Source organism: Puntigrus tetrazona, chromosome 16 (assembly GCF_018831695.1).
Source record: "Puntigrus tetrazona isolate hp1 chromosome 16, ASM1883169v1, whole genome shotgun sequence".
Taxonomy (NCBI): domain Eukaryota; kingdom Metazoa; phylum Chordata; class Actinopteri; order Cypriniformes; family Cyprinidae; genus Puntigrus; species Puntigrus tetrazona.
Window position 1 is genome coordinate 25,672,321 of NC_056714.1, and position 26,192 is coordinate 25,698,512.

A 26,192-nucleotide genomic window follows, 5' to 3' on the forward strand; every position below is an offset into this window, starting at 1 on the left:
TAAAGTTTACAGAAGCGCGGATCCATTTGCGAAGGTAACCCTAACGCAGAAAAGGCCGATGTTTAATGGCCCTCTGGGAATTGATCCATAAAAGCCACTGCTAATTGACACTAGTTCAGTCCGTCCTGTTCTCAGCCTGAAGCCTTCCTCGGCGAGGCCCGTCTAATAAAGCCAGCGCTGTAACACATCTCTTGGCAGGTGTCAATGAGTCAATGATGGAAGTAAACAGCCCTTTTAGTTTCGCTTACCGTCAGCCAGCGAGCGTTAACGGAGCGCTCGGAACGAAAATACAACTTACTCACCATCCTTTCTTTGATCCGAGCCCACGCGCTCCTCCATTCGACACGAAAGGAGATATTTACAGGATGAATTCTGCTTTTGAAACGCACGCGGTCACCTGTCAAGGACAAAGAACACAATGCAATGCAAATGAGTTCTGAGCGCACTGGCCCAATGATTTTCAGCGAGTCATTTAAAGGACAGTTTTATTTAAAGCATATGTTCATAGAAATGCTACTATTATTGATAACCATTGGTTCGCGTTTTGGTTTTGGGAGTGACCAACAACAGGCTGACAAAATGTTTTTCGCTTTACGTGCTCACATGACTCGCTCAATGATTAGTTTGACCAACCCCTCCTTTGTGTGACTGTAATGTGGGTGACTCGTCCGATTGGTCTCATTTTTATCTGACTTGCTTTGTGTGCAGCATTACCGGCGAAACTGCTCCTCTTGCCGCTCCAGAAGAGGCACCTAGCGGCAAAGAATAAATCAGAACTGAATTCAGATCAACGCCTAATGAACAACAAGTGGTTGTTTCCACTTCCAGATGTGCTTGTTTCGTGCTGACATCAAGTTGAGAGACAATAAATTCATATAGACAATAATGGTGAAAGCTCGTTTGAAAAAATCCATAACGACGGCACTTTAAATATATATACATTTAAAAAAAAGACAGACTATTATATTTTCCAGTAAGTTACAGTAAAACATTGTGCACTCTTCACTGAAATTGTTTTCTCATATGAACAAAAATTATATGCATAAATGCTTTAAATTAATTTCGTAGATACATGCATTTTGTCTTAACAATCTTATAATATTATAATAATATTTTTCAATGCATAAGCAGTCAGCAAGTGTCCGACTTACACGGAAACGTCATCAAAAAATGTCATAATGAATATTACAAAAACCAGTTTTCACAACTGTGCCATTTTACAGTCCCCCCGAAAAAACCTTAACCTTGGAACATTTAAAAAAAACTCATTGGCAGAACCACTGGCAGCCAATCAGAATCAATCGCGCGCTTGAGCTTAGGACGAAAAAGACGGTATCGTTTTTGCTGGCGTGGATGCTAACGCAGTTACCGTGCTCGCTGCGGACGGGCCTCAAGAAACGACCCGCGCGAGTGGAGCGAAATCTCTTTTTTGGGGCGTGTGTGAGACCCGAAAGGTAGGGGGAGACGGAGGGGAGTCGCTGCGGCTGGCTTTTACACCCTCCATTAGCATGACAAAGGCACTCGGCGCAGAGTGTGGCCCTGACCTTCAGCCCTGACGGGGTGCGAGAGAGGAAGTGCCGAGACCGAAGCCTCCTCCGCTCTCGCAGACGCACGGGTCCCCCGGCTGCCCCTCGCCGCCTGCCTGCCGTATTATCATGCTGATCCGATGGACGCCCCTGAGCGGCACAAAGCCACGGAGCAACAGAGCGAGACCCGATTTCATCACTCAACAGGCCTCAAGTGGCTAGAGCGATGAAAAGCGCACTGTAAATACAGTGATTTCACGAGCGGCGGGTCATTATTATGCAATCGTCTGGAAATCCAGGCGTTTGAAATTGATTTACCCCCGGTACGGCAAAAATGAATCCTAGCCGTTGAAGCTTACCGAGAGAAAATTACAGACATTTGCTGGATTTTACTCGGATCAAAACAAAAACCGATAGAGGTTTTTCCCATCGCAGCGTCTAAAAGCATTGAATCAAGTCAGGTTTTTCATTTTAAACAAACGTTATGAGCACACGCTCACTGTAACACGCATACAGGTATGGCTTTCATCAGCTCTCGCTGGAGCCTGTTAAAACCTCCGAAGACAAAAGAGAGTCCAAGCCAAAACACCACCAGTGAAATGAAATGGACAGATTAAGTGACACGAAACAAGGGACGGGAATGAAAATGTGTTGGCGATCATGTTGTCTTTTTCATGGCAAATCCTCATCGTTAGTGAAATTACAGCCCACAGCATCGGCCTAATGGAGACATTTAAACGCAGAATTGTTTTCAGACACAAATATAATTGGGAAAACAGATTAATATTACAATGAAATCCCAAATTCAACCCCTAATTTATTTATTCCCTTTTAATTGATCATTTTAAATGCATAATGCATAATACATTATCGTTGTCTCTGAGAAAACACTTTTGACGTGACAAATATACGTGACAAAATATAATTATATATAAATATAAATAATTAGTAACAACATTCAAAGCAAAAAGTGCATGTTGTTTTTTGTTTATCATAGATATTATATTTATTACATGTATTTATATATAACATATCACAAATTAAATGTATATAAAATGACATATAAATATTTTTACAAATTTATTATTTAATATTGATTATAATATAGTACTTTAGTAATGAATGAATATGTATGCAAATTACTAAAATAATTAATATAGAAAAATATTAACTATAATATTAGTAACATCAGCAATGCATCATATTTACTTGCTAATTTTAAGTAAAACCATATAGTAGATTAAAATCAGATCTCCTTCAAACAGTACACAGTCTATTTCTTAATTTATTAATATCAAGTGCATTAATTTTTTGCATGGCAGATTTTTTTCCAGTAAGCTATTTTATGATGCATCTCTATTTCCTTCAATTATCTTCAGCTAATTATTGTTCTATCCTAACAAACAGAAATATGTGTGTATATATATATATGTGTGTGTGTGTGTGTATATATATATATATATATATATATATATATATATATATATATATATATATATATATATATATATATATATATATATACATATACACATATATATACACACACACACACACACACATTATATATATACACACACACATATATATATATACACACATACACATTATACATACATATATATATATATATATATATATACACACACACACATATATATATACACACACATATATATATATATATATATATATATATATATATATATATATATATATATATATATATATATATATATATATATATATTCAGCTTTATATTGTTTATAAATCTCAATTTCACAAAATGTAGGTTTTGTGTTCCAGGGTCAAACCTGTCCTCTCACGCGCAGCGAAGCGATTCGACGCTCGCGCGCCGCGTGTGCACGGCCGAGGCGGGAGCGCGCGTAGAGGCGGTCCGGCTGCTTCGGTTTCTGTAATCGCTTTTTTTCTGCTACCTTCCTTCAGTTAAATAGCGACGAGACGAGAACGAGCGGACGGCCCGACTCCGACTACACGGTATCATCCAGGAAAAGCGAACCGGGACTCCACATCGACGGCCGCTCGCCAGGTAAATATCCTCGCGCGAAAAGTCGCTAAATGTCCCGCGAAAGTGCTTGTTTTCGCCCCTCGGCGTGCGGGGATGTGCGGGACCAGCCTTCTCCTTTGTGCCGAGCCAGTTCGCTCGTCGTGGTCATCAGGGGCGAATCGTCGCGTGGTTTTCCCCGCGCTGGGGGAGATATCGCGGCGGAAGCTCGACGGGGCTCGACGGGCGCGTTCGATCCGCGTATTTTGTGCGGGATCGCGAAGCGCTCGCGGCCTCCCGCATAAATAGACGCTCCTCTGTAGCGCGCGTCGCGCGTGCAGCTGCTGCAGCAGCAGGGTTTCTGCGTTTGCAGCGCAGTCTGACAGCCAGGTGCTTCAATGATTTCCTACAATGCCCTTCACGTTGTGCTTTACGCGAGATGGTCAGCACCTCTGCGTGCTTTAAATGGAGAACACCCTTGATGTTGTGGAGACACCCTTTTGGGGTGTTCTGTTGAGCGCACATTTAGTATTCTGTTGTGAAACACAGCCTAGACTCCCAATGGTTAGGCTCGAGGACCTAAAATGGTACCTTTATTACTCATTACACTGCCCAAATAATCACTATACTACAATAGAGCCTTACAGTGAATGTGTGCTTTGCTGTTGAAAGATCCCCTAAAAAGATCCACCGTCAGGTACCTTCGTGGGAGCATTTTTTTTGTTCTGTAGCAGATTTATGCATGTTATGGTTAAAGTACATTTGGTGAACCTAAAACAGTGCATAGCCTCATGTACTATTGTGTTACTGGTTTGCGTTACTGTATTGTGTATTCATAGCCAACATGTAAAAATACACTCCTGAAGAGATGCATGCATATAAATACACACTTATTTATTATATATATATATATATATATTAGTGTGTATTTATATGCATGCATACATGCTATGCATTCTTTAAAAAAATGAATCAAAATATTACACACAATTCGTTTATACTGACGTGTGTAAAATACAATAATATAATATAAAATCGAGAAGGAGAGAGAATGCAAAACTTTTTAAACATTTGAAACTTTTTTTTTTAAAAATAAAATAAAATCTGTGAAGGAGAAACAAATGGGAACGAGACCAACCATGTGGGTCATTCCATGAAAAGGAATCATTCTTGTTCTACTTTGCAGTGTTTATATTAAAGGGCTGAATTGCTTTTCTTGCACAACGGTGCAGTTTGTGTGGACCGCGAGAGGTTTAGCCTTTTAATTTCAGTCCAGATCTTAAGCATTAAGACACATTACCTCTGAATGAGTGAACGAGGGACTAAAGGTCGCTTAAACGGAACCCGAGACTCGCGCATTGATGCGATTTATCAGTGACTGCAATGAAGCATGCTGTATTTGAAGGGAAATAATAACTCGCGCGGGACCGTAAACCGACGGTGTTGTGCCTAAAAACCCCGAAGCGCGGCTGTATTCGGACTCGGAGCCGTTAACTCTCCGGCATGGCTGCATGTGTGCTGCAGTTGAAATGTTTTATGACTCATTTCCCACATTGTCACAAAACGAGCTGACCCGTAAAATCCGCTCTCTGAAGTGTTAATACCTTCCTGTTGGTGTATCTGCGATCGTTTACTACTTGGATCTGAAAAAGAGGTGACCCGGACGCAGACTTCGTCCCACGAACGGCCGACTTTAAAGAGATGCCTCTATTCTTGGTGTGCGTTGGTGCTCTCTCAACATCATGCATCTTTTATCTGGGTTTAAACGCTGAGCTGAGAGCGCGGGTTCCATAGGTATTTATTAGCTGGACTCGTGTGGCTTTTAAAGCCTGTGATCAGAGGGTTTTCCTCGCCGCCGCATCTCGTGATAACATCAGAAAGAATTTCTGCTCGTCGTTTGAGAAGAGCGAGCGGCACCCTCGCGGATCAGATAAACATCTAAATCACGATTTCGCGGTGATCAAACGTCTGGGATAGAATTCTAGAGTATTATTTCATTTCGGTCTACTTCCTGTGATCGTACAGGAAATGCCTGCTCGAAATTCCTCCTGAATGAGAAGTGGGACCGCGTTATGATGACCGTCTTAATCCGGCTAAAAGGATGCAAGTCTCCATAGAAGACCTTCAGCGTCGTATTTGGACATGTATGTGCAAAAAAGAAAACGTGGCTTAATCCATTGGAATTGTGAAAAATGGATTATGCATATTAGAACGAACGTGACGGTTAACGGGCTTGACATATTGGAATAATATGTTCAATAAAGAAAATAGGGTGAATTTTTATTACTTGTTGACCTTTAAAATTAAAGATAAGATATTACTCATCCATAAAACAAAAAAATAGTTTAATCGAGTGACTAAATGTTTTACACGCAGATAACAAATTGGTTAATTCTTTAAGCAATTGCGTTTTTTTGGGGTTAAAGGTTATGTATCTCATGCATATGGAAGTTATAATTAGATGAGGTTATGCATAGTCGTACAAGGTGTTTTAGGCTCCATATGCGTGAATTTTGGAGGAAAGTTTCTGCATATATGCAAAAAGTTTGTGTGTACGAACACTTTTTGGATGAAATCTAGGCAAACGTATATAAGGTGACGCAAAGCGATTTCATCCTAAAGATGCGTACGCTCTTAAGGCGAAATGTTACTTCTAAAACCATGCAAATATACATGCATTCCCCCAAATTTTATGCATGCACACTGCAATCTAACCTAAACGGAGTTTTATGTGCGAGGCCCGAAAAAAGTAAGAAAGGATTCGTTTTAGTCTAACGTTGAGGAAAACGAAAAATAATCAGCCTTGTTGCAAAAAAAGCTTCTTTGTAAAACTACTATTGCAGAAACGGTAGCACTGAAACGAATGTGACCTGTATTTATGGATGATTTGCACAGAAATTGTTCATACTGTAGTGTGCTGTGTATTAATTACAGCTCAATGCTCAGACCTAAAATTACAATTGTGGAGTCGACAACCTCTCGTTTAAGTGAATCCAATTCCTCTGCCTGCTATTCGGTCAGAAGCCTCCGTATTGGTCTTAATTCAGCGCAGCTGGAATTAAGACAACTATTGACTTCATACCCCGGTGACTTCACTCTGCAGTCTGCTAATGTAATCGTGTGTGAATCCTGTTGTTTTTCCAGGGCCAAGATGTCTAGTGAGGTGCAGAGACCAGATGATAGCCCCAGCACAAGCGGAGGGAGTTCAGATATCGAGCAGCGGGAGACGGCACCTCCTCAGCAGGAGCGTGATCTGGTTGCGCCCAAGAAGAAGGAGACCAAGATCTCCAGTAAAACCGCAGCCAAACTCTCCACCAGTGCCAAGAGGTAACTCTCTAGCTGATAAATCTGCGCAAATGGGTTTTTGGGATCTCATTGGACGTTTGTTGTCATGTTGGTGCTGCTTTACAGTAGATGTTGGCTTTGAAGTGTGCATTGCATCTGTTACTGGACTGTGAAGCTGTTTTGAGGTTGTATTGTGTGAATGAAGCTGACTTGTGATTCCACCCCGGCTTTCGCACAATTAAGCAATTAAAAGTTAATCCTAAAATTGTTAACGTCATCCAGTATTCAACGTTGCCTGGTTTTGTTCCTTTTTTGCTTCGCTTACTTTCGGTTAAACTGTTGTTGCTGTTGTTGTCGTTTAATATAAAAGCGTGAAACTGAAAGTTAATGTAAATCGCTTGTTGTATTCCTCAACTGTAAGTCGCTTTGCATTAAGTGTCTGCCAAATGAATAAATGTCATTTAATATAATTTCTAAATGAAGGTGTCTTGACTTAACGTTAAGTAGCGAAGCAACATGTATAAACGAATTCAAACGAAACGGACTAACAGCATCTTTTAAGATGAACCGGTATTAAATTAGTTGGATTTTATGCATGGTTTTGTCCCTCTTTTGTCTGCCTAATCATAAATGTAAACATCACACAACCTGTCCATCTTGGCATCGCTATAATTTGGCAAATATGTACCAAGCGACGAACAAATTTGTGCCGGAACACCTGCTGATTTGATCCGACGCGTGGCTTTTTTTAATAGTTCGTCTAGCGAAATGCATCGACTGCTGCGTGACTTTACGGTTCGATTTCTCTTTTGGGAAAAGAAAAATGTTACTATATTGTGCAGCGTTGAAGTTCTGTTACTCGTTTTAGACTGTCCGTCCAAAGCATGCTTCAAAAACCTGATCCAGGTTTATAAATGGCTATTTCAACTTGTTACCTGCAATGAAAATAAATAGTCGGGGAAAGTACAAATCAACCCCGTTCGAAAAGAGCCGCAGCCCGTGGGTCGAGACGCGCTGGTCTGTGTTATAAGAGGATCGTGTAAAAACCTCTCGGTGTCAAAGCTTTCAACTGGCGAACTAAATAACATGTTTGGATGCTTTGGCCCCCGGAGGGATCTGAGCAGTGGCTCCGAGGGACGTGTGAACGTTAGGTTTGTTCGCAGATGATTGGAGCACGCCGAAGTTTGCTCCGCTGCATTTCTATTGTTCTCCACGCGCCGGTTCACGTTCATTTTGTGAGGCCTGACTGCAGTACGATGGCAGTATGCAATCAGTCGAGCAAAGCTTTGCCTGGGACGCGGTGCTTTTTATAACGGCGACTGCGGCGGCTGCTTTCGAGCGCGTATCGAGATCCAAACCGGCCCGTTTGAGCTGAGGATGGTTTTTGTCTGTGCTTGATGTTCCGCGGTTCGAGAGCCCTCGGGGGTTTAGACGTCAACATCAAAAGTGTTTGTTCGCGAAAGAAAGCTGTGCTGATGTTTTGGGCCTCTGAATGAAAACAATTAGCTCGTGCGTTTTTCCTAGTAACGGGAATCGACTGATTCGGCTGAATGACTGTGGTTTGTTTGCTGAAGGAAGAGTAACCCTGAAAATGAGAATTATCCAACTCGTGTCATTCTTAAACCAAACCCACATGCTGCTGCTTTTTTTAAATGTAAAAAGGGGATTTTTTTTTTTTTTTTTTTTTCCAATTATGAATGTTAACAATGTTAATTATGTAAAATAAATAATAGTTTAAATAAAACTATTACACTTTATAGTTTGTGCAATAAATTCAGATTTAATCCAGAACATACAAATAAATGGAATACTATACTATTATTTGTTGTTATTATTATAATTAATATTTGTTTTTATTTTTATAAGAAAATTTTATTATTTTTAATTATTTGTATATTATATAAGTTGTATTTAATTGCAATAATGCTAATAGTAAAATAATTTATAATTATGAAAAAATATAATTATGTGTGTATAATTTGTGTGTATATATTATATTTTATATATATATATATATATATATATTTATTTATTTTAATCTTACCTAGCTTTAAACAGGAGATGTACTAGTTACATATTGATATTAATGCACGCACAGCAATTACTTTTATGTCATAAATCTATTTGGTGTCGTAAATCTGTTTATCTTCTGAACAGCTCATACTTATTGTTGCTTTTCAGTGATATAGTGTGGCTTAAAATGCCACAAATAGCGACCCACTACTCAAGGTTGATGTTTTGATGATGTATGGTTTCCTGTCGGAGGAAGCGTGCGTTTTAAATAACGGGCCTGATGGTCAGAGTTACTGCGTGCGCGAGTCACTTTTCTTGGAAATGAAAAGCGCTTGGTTTCGCATGCCTTCGCTCGCTTTGACCTCCGAGATAACAACAGGCATCGCTCGCAGAAGATGCCGGGGTCTTAATAAAAGTACATTTTGAAAATGTTGAAATCTATTAGATCACCTACTTGAAAAGCTGCATGCCTGCATTTACAAAGTGTTTTACAGGAAATCGCGACGCTCATTTTACAACTACATACAATTCAGCCGGGCGAGCTCTTGAGCACGTACAGAATAAAATGTCAGCAATTAGCGATATTTGGCGTTCGCATGTACGTGAACGATCCCCGCTGAATGAATTCATCGACGCTTTCTTGTTGTTGCAGGATTCAGAAGGAGCTTGCAGAAATCACACTCGACCCTCCACCGAACTGCAGGTAAGCGTCTGCTGTTTGTGCCGCTCTCCGCCACAGAGAGAGGGAGATAATAGGCCAGAGAGGATAATGGTTATTGTGTGTTGATGAGGCTGTCAGGCGGGCGAGTGAGAAGAGAGCCGCCACATGTGCTGCTGCTGGATGAGTGACTGGGGCTCCCCGGGGGCCTCCGAAGAAAACCAGACCTTAATAAAGCACATAACTGGAACTGACATTGTCATTGATTGCCCTCATGTTTGTATCAGGAGAATAATTACCCACTAGCCCTAGCGTTTAGAGACTACGTTTCACAGCCGTCCTGAGCGTCACAGTTGCTGAGCTGGTGTTTTGTTGTTTTTAATGACCGATATCTATCTAGCTAAATACAGTTCAATGAAATGTTACAATTTAATGAAGTCAGACGAGATTGATTTAATACGTTCTTGTTGTTTTGTTTGTTTAATAATACAAACATTATTTTTATTAAAAAATTTATATATATATATATATATATATATATATATATATATATATATATATATATATATATATATATATTATTAGTAGTAGTGTGTTTTTATTATTAATATTTGAATGTAAAAAAAAAAATTCTAATCTCATAGTCATAAACAGGTTTACTATAATTATATAATGTTAGGTGTCATAAATAATTTTTTTGCTTTCTTTAATAATGATAATATTTATTATTACTAAACATGTTATAATAATAATAAATCTTACTGTTATCAGCGTTGTTAATTTAATAATTATTTGTTTTAGTTAAGTCTTATTTCGTTTGATTTTTATTCATTTATTTTTTATATTTTGGGTTTTTTGGTTTATTATTTTAATGACATTATTAATATTTTTAAAACATTTGTATGCCCAAACCTTTTTTTCTTACTGGTGTAGTAATGTTGTTATTATTATTATTATTATTATTATTATTATTATTATGTCATTTATACATCCACGGGCAGTTGTTTCATAAGTTACGTGTCATAAATGAGTAATTAGGAACTAACTCATTCTTATTGTTGTATTATTTACTCTGAGGCTGATCGCCCGTCCATAGACAGCTGTTAGATTTATTTCTTGACCAGTTTTATAAACTGCGGTGTTCACAAGCAGAGCACAAACGGTGTAACTTTCACTCAGAAATGCCACTGTTTCTATTTAGATTAACACACAGATATTGTTGGATAAAGATCATATCAGTGCTTTCAGAATAAATCAATGTCTGTAAATGGAGATCGCTGATAAAGCTGTCATATTCGGCGTTATCACATTCATGGCTTGGAGCAAACACGCTGAAATCTTCACTTTTAGGAATTATCGTGACAGTGAGGGATGTTCTTACGGATCATATCTTATATCATGGTTTCTCTTCATCCTCTTAACTTCATTCATACCTGAGAAACGAGTCCCTTCTGCCAGACGAATGAAGCACCAGATGCCGGCGTAATAATAAATCATGTTTACTTTGTAAGCTGCTGGTGAGATGCAAGCGAGGATTGAGCGCTGCTGTTTTTTGTGAGAGCGCTTTCCATTCAACTCTTCCCGTATCAATAGGAGCGTCTCCAAATTGATATCGAGTTGATCCCGGCTGTAAAAGGAAAGCTGTAGGTGTTCTTTGGATATTTGTGCACAGGTTTTGTGCTTGTGAGCTGAACCGATGGTAATAGGATTTTGTCAACAAAGAGAACAACAGGCGCCGTTCGAGACTGGAATAAATACTGTAACACTTTCTTTTTTCTCTGGCAGCATATTGTTAGTGTTACGCTGTTGTGGAAGCAGCTGCTGTTTCACAGGGAGTGAATGACGCCATGATTGTGGTCAGGTGACGGGACATACAGTAACTCTGGGAGGGAAAGACTTAGTGTTATACACCTTGTTGGGGGAGGGGGCGTTATTATGGTACAGTATCATGAGACGGTAGAAATGGCCATGGGCGATCTGAATACTCAATTCTGATTGGCTCCGGTTGGCAGGAATGCGTTAAAACCAGGTAGTTCCAAGTCTGTTTAATCACCGGTACATAAATGCATTGCTTGTGCTATACAGAACCATGTGGGCTGTCGAATGCTTCAATCTGATTGGCTGACGAATGTTTTCAGGCGTGCAATTATTTACAGGGAAGCTGGATGTAGTTCTCTTGACCGCGTTACATGTCCATCCCACCTCGCCATTTGATTTGAGCTATACAGAGTCCATACAGCCTACAACAGAGAAAGAACCGAAACCAACAGCCACTCCGGTCAACAATATGATTAAAAGTTAACAATATGAAAAAAAAAACCCTGAACATTTGTTTTTGCAACAAAATGATGTTTTATGTACCCGAGGTGCATTGTTTTCTTAGAATTCTATAGACTGAAGTCAACAGACTTTATTTATTAAATATAAAATAATAAATTTAATATGATACAAAAGAAATTCTATTAAGAATGACAGAATTGTAAATGGTAATTAAATGTATTTAAGTGAAAAAATAATATAATAATAATAAAAAAAATAATAATAATAATAATAATAATAATAAATATAATAAGCAATATTTTAAATTAAATAAATCCCTATTTTAAAATCCCCTTTCTGAAATCAGGCTATCAGATTCTGCACAGGCCCCTCCCTCCAATGGGCATCTGATGACTCCTTTACTTTTAATTGATTGACTATCTTCTATTAAATTTCACATTTTTAAATGTAAGAAACTGATATTTGAATGTAATGAATTAAATGTACTTCTATCATGGATTGGCATGGTAATGTACATGACGATGTTAATATATTTGGTCTTGGTGAAATAGATGTGCTACACTGCTGATCTCTACAGGTGGAGCTGGGGAAGGGGGAGGGTTTCTGGTGCAACAGACAGAAGCCACGTATTTGAATGTTGAGCAGTGAGCTCATTGGCTACCGACGCAGGAATAAACCAATCAGCTGTGCCGTGCGATAAAGATGTCATCAGGTCAGATGGAGTAAGACCCATCAGACTGCGCCATCTAGTGTTTCATGCCGGAACTCTGTCTTGCGTTTTAATATAAGAATTTATCTTAAAGTATTATTAATTCGTTTTGTTTGACTCGCGGCACCCACACCTGCATCCTGTTTGTGCGTTGTGACATTCTCCGTGAGATGCTTGCATCAGCAGCTGACGGGAATGTCACATCTCGTTCCCGGGAACACTGCTGGCTGTTGATTAGCATTACAGTCCTGAGGGAAAACCCGCGCGAGTCATTTTTCACCTCCTGACCATTAGCTGCAGCAGGGAGGATATGCATATTCATGAGGGGGGGAGCGCAGCGGCCCACCAGAAATGATCTTGATCATGTGTGTCGAAGGCCTCCATCTTAGACCCGAGATAAAACCTACACAGAATTCAAATCAGAGAGAGGAAAGTGTGCATGTCGTTTCTCCTAATGGCCAGACAAGGCATGATGGGAGTTTCTTCTACTAGACACTTTAGACTCACTGCTTTCCTTTTCTCCATTTGATTAAATCTTTTTTTCTTTTTACCCTGAAACGGTTTGTGATTTAGAAATGACATTTTAATCATTTTTATCATAAAACATTAAACATATTTCATATTTAATATTTTAAAGCATTTTTAAATATATTTTTGTGTACTTATTTGTTTTATGTATTAATTGCTAACTACTATTATAAAATATTACATTATTATAATATTTTAAAAAACATTTCAAACAATGTTTTTTAGTTTTGTTCATTACTTCTACTAAAGTGCAAATTAATTGTATAATAATATAATAATAACAATAATTTCAAAGCGCTTATAAAATTATTTGTAAAATGTTTTACTTTTTGCATATTTGCTAATAAATATTTTACAATATGCAGTTGTTGTTGTTGTTGTTGTTGTTGTTATTATAACAACAACAGTACTTATTTTAACTATTTTATAAGTTTTTTCATTACTTCTACTACAACTACTAAAGTACAAATAAATTGATTGTATTATAATAATAATAATATAATAATACTATTTCAAAGTTATTGCAAAATTATTTGTAAAATGTTTTACTTTTTGCATATTTGCTTATAAATTTTATGCAATATGCAGTTTAATAATAATAATAATAATAATAATAAACTATTTTTCTCTTTGCACATGGTATTTGTTAATTTGATTAATATCTGTTCTGGCCCTTAGTTGAAGAACTATAAATGGGGTAAAATAATTAAAAGCTACGTATCAAAAACATTTGAAATGTAGCAAAATAGTCAAATGTTTTCAAGACCATTTTAGTCAGACCATCATATAACACAGAAAAAACCCCATAACGTGTTTGTTTCGATAAAAATCAGTTCCTACAACATGAAGGTGCCTGTATTTGAAGAAAGACGCAGCTATGAATTAGTTATGAAGTGTTTTCAGACAGCTGCACCCATGTTGGCAGGCCCTGATTTTTTTTCTCCTTGTGTGGAAAGACCGTTGTTTGATCTGGAGTCATTTTCAATACTCAAGTCTTGAAGGCAGGAAATGTTTGGCATATCCTGCTGCGCTGCTCACTGAGATCATGTTTTAACACGCGAACAAACAGGAAGGAGGGATCTGGCTCTGTGATCGTCAGTGCACGACACTTAAAATATCACATTAGCTACCTGTTTATTTAAGTGTTATCCAAACGCTGGATGTGTTTGCAGAGCGGCGGTGCAGGAGTTTATTTAACACACTGCAGTGTTTATCTACATACCAGCTCTCATCACTTTCTCCTGTACTACATTTAGAAGCAAATAAAGTCCAGTTATTTAAGATCTTAATGAAACCCTAATTATTTGCTAATAAATTAAAAAAAAAAAAAAAAAAATAGATGTTGTGCCAAGTTTACTCTCCGGCTTGGGTTTAAGCATTAATCTAAAGGAGGCTAATAATTAATTTAGATTTTTACTTTATTTTATTTTAAATTAATTTTTACTTTATTATTTAGTCACCAAATATTTGTTTTGTTTAGTTCATTAATTATTTGTATTTATTTATTACTTGTACTTATTTATTCATAATATTTACTTATATATATATATATATATATATATATATATGATATATATATATGATATATTTATTAAGCATTTTTTCATGTGTCATTTAATGTTTGTTTAGTCATTTTATTTACTTCTATCCTTCATTTGTTTAATTTTTCATACATTATATAATTGTAATTTATTTATGAGTGGCGTTTGTAACGCTGTTGTGCTAGGTTTACGGTCTCTCTCGGGTTAAAAGCATCTGAAAAAAGGTATTTTTCACAAGTCAGAGCAGAAGGATGATGAATTCGCTTTACTTTCATGATGCAAGTGTCCGTTATAAATATCAGAGCCGCAGATGGTAGCATATTCTTACATTTTAAAGCATTTTAATTCAGGGAGAATTAGAGGCAATTTGCTCCACGGCTTTGTGCGCTTTATGCTTCAGAAGTAGTATCACTCACGCACAGTGTGCAAAGCCTGTTTATTATTATAATTATCCGTGATGCATTATTCATAGGCGGCCTAAGGCGAGCATACGAGCCCACTGTTCGGCCGCCTTCGGGGGGATTTGATTTCGATATGTAGCATAACTCTTAAATTCTCTGAGTTTAATATTGACCCCCTGGCATTTCTAATAGATTTGCGTGGAAATCAGATTACGCACACAATCGAAGCACTGAAAAGGACCTATCATGGTACTTCTGTGCAACGGAATTCGGCAGCCAGGCAGAATAAACACTTTGAACTGACATGGAAAATTCTATTGTGTCGCGTTGTAATGGGATATTCACTCGGGCCCTGATCGAGCAAATATTTCCCTCTTAAGCGCTTGTTTCGGAACTAATTGCTTGCGTATTTGTGCGGGAGATGAGCTATTGGACGGTGTCATTAAAAGAAGCCGTATCATCAGAGAAAGCACAGACAAGACTCGACTCAGCTGCCGCAGCAGTAATTGGTAGCGGGGTATTTCACGGTCAGAGGAAGAGAAGATTGCTTCATTAAGTTCCTGTTCTGATAACCACCGCAGCACTGCATAATAGACCATATTAACTGAATGAATACACAATTACAGAAGAGTACTGCGCAGAAACGCTGAACTCTGGCAGATAATGTCTCTCTTTGGATAGAGATGCTGATTATATAAACAATTTAAAGCAAATGTTCATTGACGAAAACAAAATGCGATCATTTACTTGGCCTTGTGTTGCTCCAAACCAGCGTGACTTAAAGAACGTAAATCTATACGACTAGTGCGCTATGATTTAAAGTTATGTGCGAGGAATAAACTAGAGATGCACCGAATATTTGGCCGCGGACACATGCTGTCTACATTTCAGGAGTGTTTTAGAAAGCACATCTAAAATATGAATAGAAACGGCATTTATTGATCCTGATATGGCAAAGTAAATCAAGTAAAATTAAATCAAGAAAGATGAATTGATTTATAGTAAAATAAAACCATGTAAATAATGAATAACAATCAGTAAACTGATTAATTTAATATACTGTTATTCATTATTTACATGGTTTTATTTTACTTAATTTTATTGATTAATTTTTTGATTAATTTTATATTTTGCTATATATATATATATATATATATATATATATATATATATATATATATATATATATATATATATATATATATATATATATATATATATATATAAGCACAATAAATCATTACAGTAAAATTAATAAATCAATAAAAATAAATCAAACTAATTAAAATAAAGCAATCAATAAATTGGCATTTAAAGAGAAATAAATCGATAAATAAGACGGATTAAAATCAACCAATCAATCAATAAATGTAAAAAAGAAAGAAAAAATGATGCCAAATTTTATGTTCATCATGTTTTAATGTCTTGTCTCCATATTACTGAGATTAGAGAGAGAACCACGGCAGCGGAAGCAATTTTCTGTGAAAAGCTTTCAAATGGATCCAGAAATGTTAAACTATACTAAATCACTGTTTTTGAGTCCCGGTCCCCATTTACTTTTATTAGTGACCTACGGTTTTCCTCCAAACGTTTCGCTTTCCTGCAGGTTTGCCGTGACATGAGAGCGAGTAAATGAAAGGATTTTTACAATCTCTCAGGTGTGCGCTAAACTGCGTTGTCCGTCTTTATCAACGAGCGTTAACGAGGGTCGTATTTAATAATGTTTTCATCTACCGCATTCGTCATTGATTAAACATGTCAGAGCCGTTACGTTAAAATCTGCTCGTTTTATAGTTGATTATGTCTGTGCCTGCAGCTTCTGTTTAATTCCGCTCTGACCTTCTGGCTGAATGTGTGTTTGCTAATTAGTTTTGCACATTGACAGATCGAGCAACCTTGCCTGCAGCCCACACATTAATAATCACACATTGTTTCACATTGCATTTTCTTTTTGCAGTAATTATGTGCTCAGTAAAGCAGGGGTACAAAAGCAAACGGAGAAAGATATGTTGTTTGTCGTCATAACTCCACATCCTGAAGTTACAATTCTTACTGCCATTTCTCGAATGAACTGCTCTTTGTGATTAGATGAAAATGTTTGGATAAACGTGAAGATTGTAAGTCTATCCCTAACAGCGTAGAGAGAGAGAGAGAGATCCTTAAATTGATGCACACAGTTTTTAAGAGCCAAAAGTACAGAGGCTTTAGACTAAATTTCCATTTGGGCGTCATTAAATCACGTTTATGTGTGGTAGATGACTGTAATCTTTTTCGAAATGCACAGTGGCTATCTCGGATTGAACTACATAATTGCACAATTATACCCTCACGTGGTTTGGGTTTTTTTTTCTGTCATTTTGAAAGGAAATCGTTTAGATTTTTTATGCATACAAAGACTATGAAAGTTTTATGTTTGGAATCGTTGAAACATGAAAAACCGATTCGCAGGAATGAGTCAACTGCAAAGTTTAGTCTAATGACTTTTCTAATGTCCTTTACTGTTCTTTGGAGTCATTTTGGACTATTTTCACTCTTTTTTTTTGACAGAAGAGGGTCATACGGGTTTGGAATCGGGGCCCATAAATGATGACAGGATTTGCATTTTATGCCTTTTAAATGCAGCGTTTAAATTTGTTTTTTAATGTATGTTGGTCAAAGACTTTAAGATGCACTCATCAAAAGAAATTCGCAAAAGTGATTTTTATGTCAAGAAAGTGTCTACTTTAAAAAAAAAAAAAATTGAGAATAAAATGTTACAATTTAAAAATGTCAAAATTCAAACAACATGCTTATTCTAGACTTATTCCCTCTATCTATCTATCTATCTATCTATCTGTATATATATTAAAGGAAGCTTCTAAGTAGAAATCTTGCTGGCAATTGGGCAAAACCAGGGTAATTATTTTAATGTGTCATGAATTAAATTTTTTGTAAATGTGCCTGACAAGATTGTTACGCTGAATGCCCTTTTAGTGAGTAAATCAGGGAAAAATGTGCGATTTTATTTATATTTGGCTCAGAAAGAATGCAATTAATTTAAACCGAAAACTAGTTTTTGAGGGAAAACAACAATTTAAAGCAATATTACACTTGTTTTTGTGGTTAAACCCTTTCTGGTTATTGACCCATGTATTACTGTGGATGATGATTTGTAAGGCGTAGGGAAGTGTTTAGTCGCAAAACTATTTTGTTGTGTTGTTAACGTGGATGTGTTCGTGTCACCAGTGCCAAAGACGAATATCTGATCTAGCAAGCATAATAAAATGAAAAGTTAAGACAATAAAGTCACTGTGATTAAAACCATGTCAAACACGCCGGCCAGCCCTTGACTCGACCCCAGCGCAGAGCACCTGTACTTGTTGAGTGTGTTTTCGTGTTCAGGCGGATCTCCGAGTCGTGTGAGTAACACTAGACCATCAAACTTTGAAGAGCTTTTAGTGGACTGCTTGTACAGTTAGTCATGAGGAGATGCGAGCTGCAGGAATAAGTAGGTTGTGGTTTGCTGTTTTTCTCTCTGTGTGGGGGATGAGCGTGTGTTTGGGAAAAGAGCAGCGATGGTCTGCTGGCTCAAGCAGACGTGAGATCTCGGCAGAATCGTTTTGGCAGTGGATGCGGTTGGCACGGTAACCGTGTCGCTTGTCAGCGATGGCAGTCCTCTTGTTTGTCAGGTGTGATTTTGAGATGGTCTGCACAAGAACGAACGCTCATCCACTGTTGCCCCGAGCGCCTAATATTTCAGCAGTATACGTTTTAAAATAATGTTTAATGAAAAAGCACGTCTAATATATTTTAAATCATGAAACGTACACAATTTAACTGCAATTTAGGTTTAAAACCATTACATTAAAGTCCTGTTAAAAATGTTTTCTTAATTCAATTAAAAAAACACACACTAAGCATCTAATCTTTAATAACACTGTGTTATGCTTTTATATTGTTAATGATTACGTTAAATGTAACTGCTTTACCCACAAGTCCAGCAGGATTCTTTAAAGCTCTGCAGCTATTTCTGTTTCTGTGAGGCGACCATTACTCATTTGCATTTCTGCGTTTTAGCAAATAGTTAATTTTTCTTAGCCAGTGTTACTTTTGATATATAGTTATTCATGCATCAGGGTTTGGTTTGCATGTAAGTGTTATTAGAGCGGTTAAAACAAATGCAATGCATGTCTTTTGTGCTAGAATTCAAGGTTTTAAAGTGGAGTGCTGGACCAGTGCAGTTTTTGATTTTAGTCTCTTTTTTTTGGTTTGTAGTTTTTTTGGGGGGTTTTCTCCAAGTCTAATGAGCTTGAATAGGAAGCTGAAAGCTCAATAACAAGGTCGGTTAACTGCTCTGTTTAAACTCATTCACCGTGGCCAGCGGTGGTGATGGTGGAGGGGGTTGGTTGTTGCGGGGCAACCGTCGGCATTGGCATGCGCCCAGAGATCCGAACAGAGGTTTTGCCCACTGGCACATGCCGTCAGTTAATTGTCATGACATGGGCATTTACAGTAAATGACCCGCTAACTAGAAGAACCACAAACCACCAGTTCAAGCACACTTCAGCCTGTGTGTCATTCAGACTTATTAGTGCGTTATTATTGTTCATGGGTTAGTGATTTGAACAAACCCTTAAACCAAAGTATTAAATTTCTGTGCTTTTTGGTCAGTTTGAGAATTTGGTCAGAAGGCGGCTGCCCAGAAGCACAGAGCAACTCAACAGCTTCCTGTTCATCCAACACACACGCCTGTTGAACGGCATCACTCATCTCTAATGAGATTTCCCACATCCTTTTTCACACTACTCAATGTGCACGTGTTGTTATATTATTCTGTGTTTTGGTGTGTGTATTAAATAAAAATACATATACATAATACATGTATAATATTTGAAATAATTACCTTTCACTTACCTTGTGATGGATGGATGGCAGGATAGATGTGGGTCAAAGATAAAACATCCCGTTTAGGTGTCTGCATCTAATTCAATTTAGAAAAGTGATGTATTAAAAAAAAGAAAAATCCAAGTAAAGTAGCTGCTTTAAAATGTCTGAATATTAGTGAAATAATTTCATTCAGTGTAACAGATGCTTATATAAAAATAAAGCGACATATTTTGCTTATACAAGTGATCATATTAGATTTGACTCTATTCTAAATGGTTAAAAACTTGGGTCAAACTTAATGGTTTCAAGGATAGTGGCACATACAACATTATAGTTAATTGTTCACTTTTTCCGCTACATGAATTACTACTACTTTTCTTTTTGAGTGTGTGTGTGTTTTTTGACGTTTATATTGGTGTTTACTGCACAGCTATACATTTTAAGCACCTTAGAGACGGAGTGTGATTTATGGCTGTAACTACATCTGAGGACGGTTTCGTCTGTTGAACGACGCCGCTCAATTTTACAGACGTTTTCTTCTCGGATCATTTTTCACTTTGTAACTAGAGTGTATTATTTCTGTTTCTTTCTTTTGCTGGTGAAACTTTGATTACAGCTGATGTTACTCGTCGCCCCGGGGCCAAAAGAAAATGTTGAATGAAATGACAAGTGGTCAGGAATTTCAGAGTTAAATTAAGATTTTTCTAATATCATTGATTTCAACATCACGCCATTAACCAGAGTGGTATGTGTGTGATTAGTGGTGTTATTAATATTACTCGTACTTGCAGTTAGTGATTTGTTTGGATTATTAAACTTCATTGTGTGTGTAATATCCAGAAATGAATGGATCCTTAAATCATGGTTGAGGAAAGGTGTGCTGTTAATAATCAAATGTGTCATTTTTTACCTGAAGCGTGACAAAATGGGTGAAAAACATCCCACAGACGCACCTTGAACGAAACCAGAGCGATCGGAAGATCATAGACACTTAGTAAGACTGCTTAATTTTGGCACAAATCCTAATCGCGTTTATTTGGGTCAGTACTGAAAGTATTTATCGCGATTACTCATTGAAACAACCTAGTTTATACCCTGGAAACAACCAGAACAGCCACACAGCTACCATTCACATTTTCTCTTGAAATGTACGGGCATCCGTTTATGAACACAAACGAATTAAGAGAAAAAGAGCGGCGGGACGGACTGTTTACCAGAGCCTAGATCTGAGGCTTGTTTGTTATTATGGGCTGAATCTGCTCCCGGTCTGTTTGTCTGGCACAGATACAGCAGTCGAACGAGTCGTAAATCTTCAATATGACACTTATCACGAGGGAATCCTGCAGTTGTGGCAGCCCTTTGACAAACGAGCTCAAAGATATGCTCCAAAGTCCTGTTTTTCTTTCTTCACCAGCTTTGTCTCAGCCATCAGCACTGTTTCCACAGATCTGACGGTGAATTTACACTTATTTTATGGATTTATAATAGCACACTCAGAAACAATTTCTCATTTTCTTAAAACACTTCTGTCTAAGTGTTTCTTGTGATCTTTATCGCACTAAAATTGCATGTTTGAATTAGATTTATTTTTAAAAGGTTAATTCATCTTTTAAATAGTTTTTTTGGAGCCCTGTAAGATTTAGTTTTATTTTTTCTCAAAATATTTTTTATTTTTTTAGTTTAGTTTCAGTGGTTGAATTAAATGTTGTTAATCAAAAAGCATGTCTAATTAATTGAAATCATAAGACTTACACAATTTAACTGCAATTTAAGTTTAAGGCCCTATAAAAAAGTTTTCTCATTTATTTTTATTTAAATTCTGTGGGATTTTTTTTTTATTTTGTGTATTTATGGGTTTTTTTTCCTTCTATTTTTCAGAAATACTGTTGTACATTTTTGTTTAGGCAAATATTACGTAGTAGTAACTTTTATTTTAATGGGTTGATGTAATGCCTTTTTAAGTTTCTGACTGTAGTTTTAGTCAGAAGAAACTGTAAACTGCTCGTGAAATGACTCTCAGAGCAGTTGTAGAAATGATGTACCCATATATTGAGGCAGCGGAGGCTAAAAACACTGAGCTTGAAGCATTCGCGCCATTCAGAGACATGCACAACATGCAGGATTCATATTTAAATAATATTATGTACAGCTTAATATTCACAGACACCAGTCCAAATTCCACAATGTTCCGCATTATACAGAGAATCACATTTTATGACTAGATTCCACATAATGCATTGCATCTTGAGGTAGCTGGCAAACTCTAAGACTGCTAGCTTCCAAAGATGGTCAGTGGAGAGAGAGACCATCTGGTTTTCAGTGATTTGTCTACTTTAGCGTGAGGCCAGTGGTGATGTGTCGGCAGGGTCTTGTTCCTCCTTGGTGTCTTACTCATGAATTAATGATGATTTATCTTCCTGGAATGGCTGCTCAGTCTCTGTTTAAGTTCTCAAACCTCTTCTCTTTGTTCTGCTAACAGCGCCGGTCCCAAAGGAGACAACATCTATGAATGGAGGTCAACTATTTTAGGACCACCGGGCTCTGTGTATGAAGGAGGGGTCTTTTTCCTTGACATTGCATTTACACCCGACTACCCATTTAAACCACCCAAGGTAAGAGCAAAGAAATGAATATGCATGATATGAACGATTCTGTGTCAACTGAAGAGTAGGGCTGCTGAATGCCTGATGCCAAATGCTGAGCATCTGAGATACATGGCCAATAAGAGAAATCAGCAACTAATGCATCTGCAGCTCTTGCTGCAAATATCATTTATGCCAGTAAGTGGCGACAAGTGACTGAATAATACTCGTTTATTAAAACAAAACTGATTCAACTTTATGAGCGAGTCAGTGGATCAGCATTGCGGAGATGGAAATACAACTTTTAAAGAACACAGTTGCCACAGTTTTAGAAGTGCCTTTTTCTGTTCTAAAAAAGGGGTAGTCTAGTAGTGCATGTAAAGTCAGTGGTGTTTGGTGATGAGCGTTTGTTATGTAACATGATATATTGCTATTACAAGCTATTACACACATTATTATAGCTCGGTCTTGGAGGGCCGGTGTCCTGCAGAGTTTAGTTCCGACCCTAAACGCACCTGAAGCAGCTAATCAAGTTCTTTCATGCAGGTGGGTTGAGGCGAGTTAAACTCTGTCAGACACCAGCCCTCCAGGATCAAGTTTGAATAGACCTGTATTATACAAAAGGTTTTGATTTTGTGTATATGTATTTCTATATGCATAATTTTAATAATAATAATTCTTTATATAACAATTGTTTATATATATATATATATATATATATATATATATATATATATATATATATATATATATATATATATATATATATATAAAAAATTAGAGTGTGTGTGTCATTTGGTAACATTAATGGTAAAGTTAATTAAAAAATACAGTAGTTCATTGTTCACGGCGCAAGCTCAGCTTGTAATTTTAATAATGAATTAGTGTGTGTTGAAATGAACTAAGATTTTATAAATGCTGTTGAAGTATCGTTCTACTGTACGAGTCAACTAACCTTATTGTAAAGTGTTACATTATTGAGAAATTGTATTATTTATTAATAAAGAATTATTAAAAAACTGCAGCACTTATTGCTACTTGCGGCAGTTAAATTTGATTCTATTAACCTTCTACTTCCTCCTTCAAATAATTACTGCTACTTCAGTTGAGACATTTGAAAAGCTGTTTACTGGTGAACTTAAGTGCCTTAAGGGCCGTTTTATTCAGTCTCTGTCATCCCAGCCCCCTCAGCAGCACGGTCCCCGGGGCCCATGTGTCTCTGTCGTTGTCCTTTAACACTCTTCCAATCAGTCTCTAAACCCCATGTAAAGCAGGATGTTCATTTAGTGATGGCTACGGTACATCCCGTATGAGTTTGTTCTCCAGGCTCTTGTGGGTTTGTAGGTAGACAGGATAGAGGAAGTCGTTCTGGTGGCAATTAAACTGTCATGAATCTCAAGGCAAGGAATGTCAAGGTCCATTAAAGGTTTGCCCTGAAAGCCTCGGGCTCTTGCACAGATGTCTCGCACGCTCCGAACATGCTGAGCTTTTTTTAGTTTAGTTCCTAGTTCATACAGAGACGGGTTTCCCATGTTTTAAGATACTTGGCATAACCTCGGATATTAACCACAGCAATTGATTCAGGTGGAGAATTCATGCTGTTATTTAGCTGATTAAAAAGGATTTGTGCAAACAATGCAACACGCATAACATTTGCAATGTGCATGGAACAGTTACTCGTCTCACGTCCAGGTCTATTTTAAGTTGTGAAAGATATCATATATTAATCCAGATCTAGTGAATTCATCCCTCCACCGTGATTTGGCTCTTTAAATGGCTGAAAGTTTACTCCACTACACCACACAGCTAGATAATGCATCACTTTACATTTGTTTATTGCTATTTAAAGCAAACGCTATTTAAAGCAAAAAGAATAAATAAAATAAATGCATTACTTTAAACATTTTAAAAAGTAAAGTTTATCATTTCTGTACCATGGAAAAGCAATATTCTTTGTGTTATTAGCAGAAGTGATATTTTAGAAAAAAATATATTTTATATAAATATATATATATATATATATATATATATATATATATATATATATATATATATACACGTAAAATATATAGTTTTAGTTTATTATACATGAATTGTCTGGTTTCTATGTTAATCCTAGCTTGTGTAATACAAGGTGCATTAATGCAGTTCTATCAATCCGATCAGCCTTCCAGTGAATTTCTTGTTGTTTTTTAGGTAACGTTTCGTACGAGGATCTACCACTGTAACATCAACAGTCAGGGTGTGATCTGTTTGGACATCCTGAAGGACAACTGGAGTCCTGCCCTCACCATCTCTAAGGTGCTGCTGTCCATCTGCTCTCTACTCACAGACTGTAACCCAGGTAAGACTGTTCTTCTGATCACAAAGTCCCATGACTGAGGCGTGTTTCATGTCTGTAGCACAAACGGTGCGGGACGAGTTGCATGCTTGCTTAAGTTTCATATATAAGCTAAAAGTAGGGCTGTACGAATAAATAATTCATAAATAATTTAATTTGTAAAAACAAAATTGTGTGTGTGTGTATATATATATATATATTTCATTATTTCATTATTATTGTACTATTATACTGTTTTTTTCTTGTATGTTACGTAATATTTCTTATTTTGTTTAATATAAGAATATATTATTGATGTTATAATAATCTTATATTATTGTCCCTGCTAAAATGCTATTATTATTATTAAACTGTAAATATTAAGTTTGATTATATAATATTAATTTATTACTAATATTTCTTAAATATTTAGTTGAATTTTACAATTACAATATTTTTTGTTGTGTAATGTTTATTTTTGTTACTAATAATTATTTAAAAAATATTTTATAATTTTATTTTTTATGGAAAAACATTTTCCTTCAGCTGTGCAGCTGCAGTTAGGTCTGCGTTCAAATCATTAACCGTGAGCATGCGCAGTAATTTCGCCCCCAAGCAGCGGATTGAAATGTTTAACGCGCCGATGACCGCTCTTGTGTCCGCAGCGGATCCTCTGGTCGGGAGCATCGCCACACAGTACTTGACCAACAGAACAGAACATGACAGAATAGCTAAACAGTGGACGAAGAGATACGCCACATAAAGCGTGCCGTAAAGTATGGCTCCCCTCCTCGACACAAACACACACTATATCCCCCCTCAGCCCTACTGTGCCTCTACCTCTCCCCGTCTGCTGAAAGCACACTCACCAAGTGCAACAATAGATCTGGCCCCTCTTCCTTCCAACTTCCTGTAGACCTTTCTGTGAAGAAACTGTCCTTTGTTCCTTGTTGACTTGAAAGCTTCTTTTTATACAAAGAGTAGATTGGGACTTTATTTTCCAATTATCTGAATGTTTGAATTACCTTAGGAGAAAAGGAATACTATTGTTATTATTATTATTATTATTATTGTCCTTCAACTTAATGTATGTATATCTTTCTTTTTAAGTGGCATCAGGAACAAATACAGCTTATGAACTACTTTTGTTTTTCTCATCACCGTATAGTGTGCATCTTTCTTTTCTCCTCTCTCTCTCCTTTTTGTTAGAAGTCAGTAAGATTTCCATGCATGTAAACGGATGACCAGTCGCATCCTTTCGACTCCGAACTCGGCCCTCTTGTTTTGTTTGTATGTATTTTTTAAAGTCATGGCAGCCACTCGACGATAGGCTCGCTTGTGAATTAAAAACAAAATGAAAAGGAAAAAAAAAAAAAAAGATGTGTACATATTGCTACATGCCACCTCTGGCCAGAATGGACTGTTGTGCACTTGCTTCATGAAAAACACCATAAATAAACACTGTGGCTGAATTGTCA

General features: G+C 37.0%; 1 protein-coding gene and 1 long non-coding RNA gene across 7 annotated transcripts in view; one reads left to right on the forward strand and one right to left on the reverse strand.

The window, feature by feature from the left end:
• LOC122361130 overlaps nucleotides 1-26,192 on the reverse strand; it is a 44,991-nt gene that overhangs the window by 7,602 nt on the left and 11,197 nt on the right. For 5 of the 6 annotated variants that reach the window (XR_006252863.1, XR_006252864.1, XR_006252865.1 and 2 more), the window contains 2 exons: nucleotides 19,840-19,906; nucleotides 303-752 (listed from right to left, as the gene is read on the reverse strand). This is a non-coding gene — a long non-coding RNA (uncharacterized LOC122361130). The remainder of the gene's footprint in view (nucleotides 1-302; nucleotides 753-19,839; nucleotides 19,907-26,192) is intronic. The other variant, XR_006252861.1, reaches the window with a different exon arrangement.
• Nucleotides 3,390-26,192, forward strand: ube2e2 (ubiquitin-conjugating enzyme E2E 2). The gene is made up of 6 exons (XM_043262097.1): nucleotides 3,390-3,576; nucleotides 6,676-6,858; nucleotides 9,482-9,532; nucleotides 22,292-22,424; nucleotides 24,591-24,738; nucleotides 25,380-26,192. The coding sequence occupies exons 2-6, from the start codon at nucleotides 6,683-6,685 to the stop codon at nucleotides 25,475-25,477; spliced, it is 606 nt and encodes a 201-aa protein (XP_043118032.1). The 5' UTR covers nucleotides 3,390-3,576; nucleotides 6,676-6,682; the 3' UTR covers nucleotides 25,478-26,192.

What these genes read in the sequence shown, in the direction of transcription:
- ube2e2 (XM_043262097.1), top strand. Translation starts at nt 6,683, where the DNA reads ATGTCTAGTGAGGTGCAGAGACCAGATGATAGCCCCAGCACAAGCGGA. An exon ending in CTCTCCACCAGTGCCAAGAG is followed by an intron (nt 6,859 to 9,481) that starts GTAACTCTCTAG and finishes TTGTTGTTGCAG; the next exon opens with GATTCAGAAGGAGCTTGCAG. An exon ending in ACTCACAGACTGTAACCCAG is followed by an intron (nt 24,739 to 25,379) that starts GTAAGACTGTTC and finishes TTGTGTCCGCAG; the next exon opens with CGGATCCTCTGGTCGGGAGC.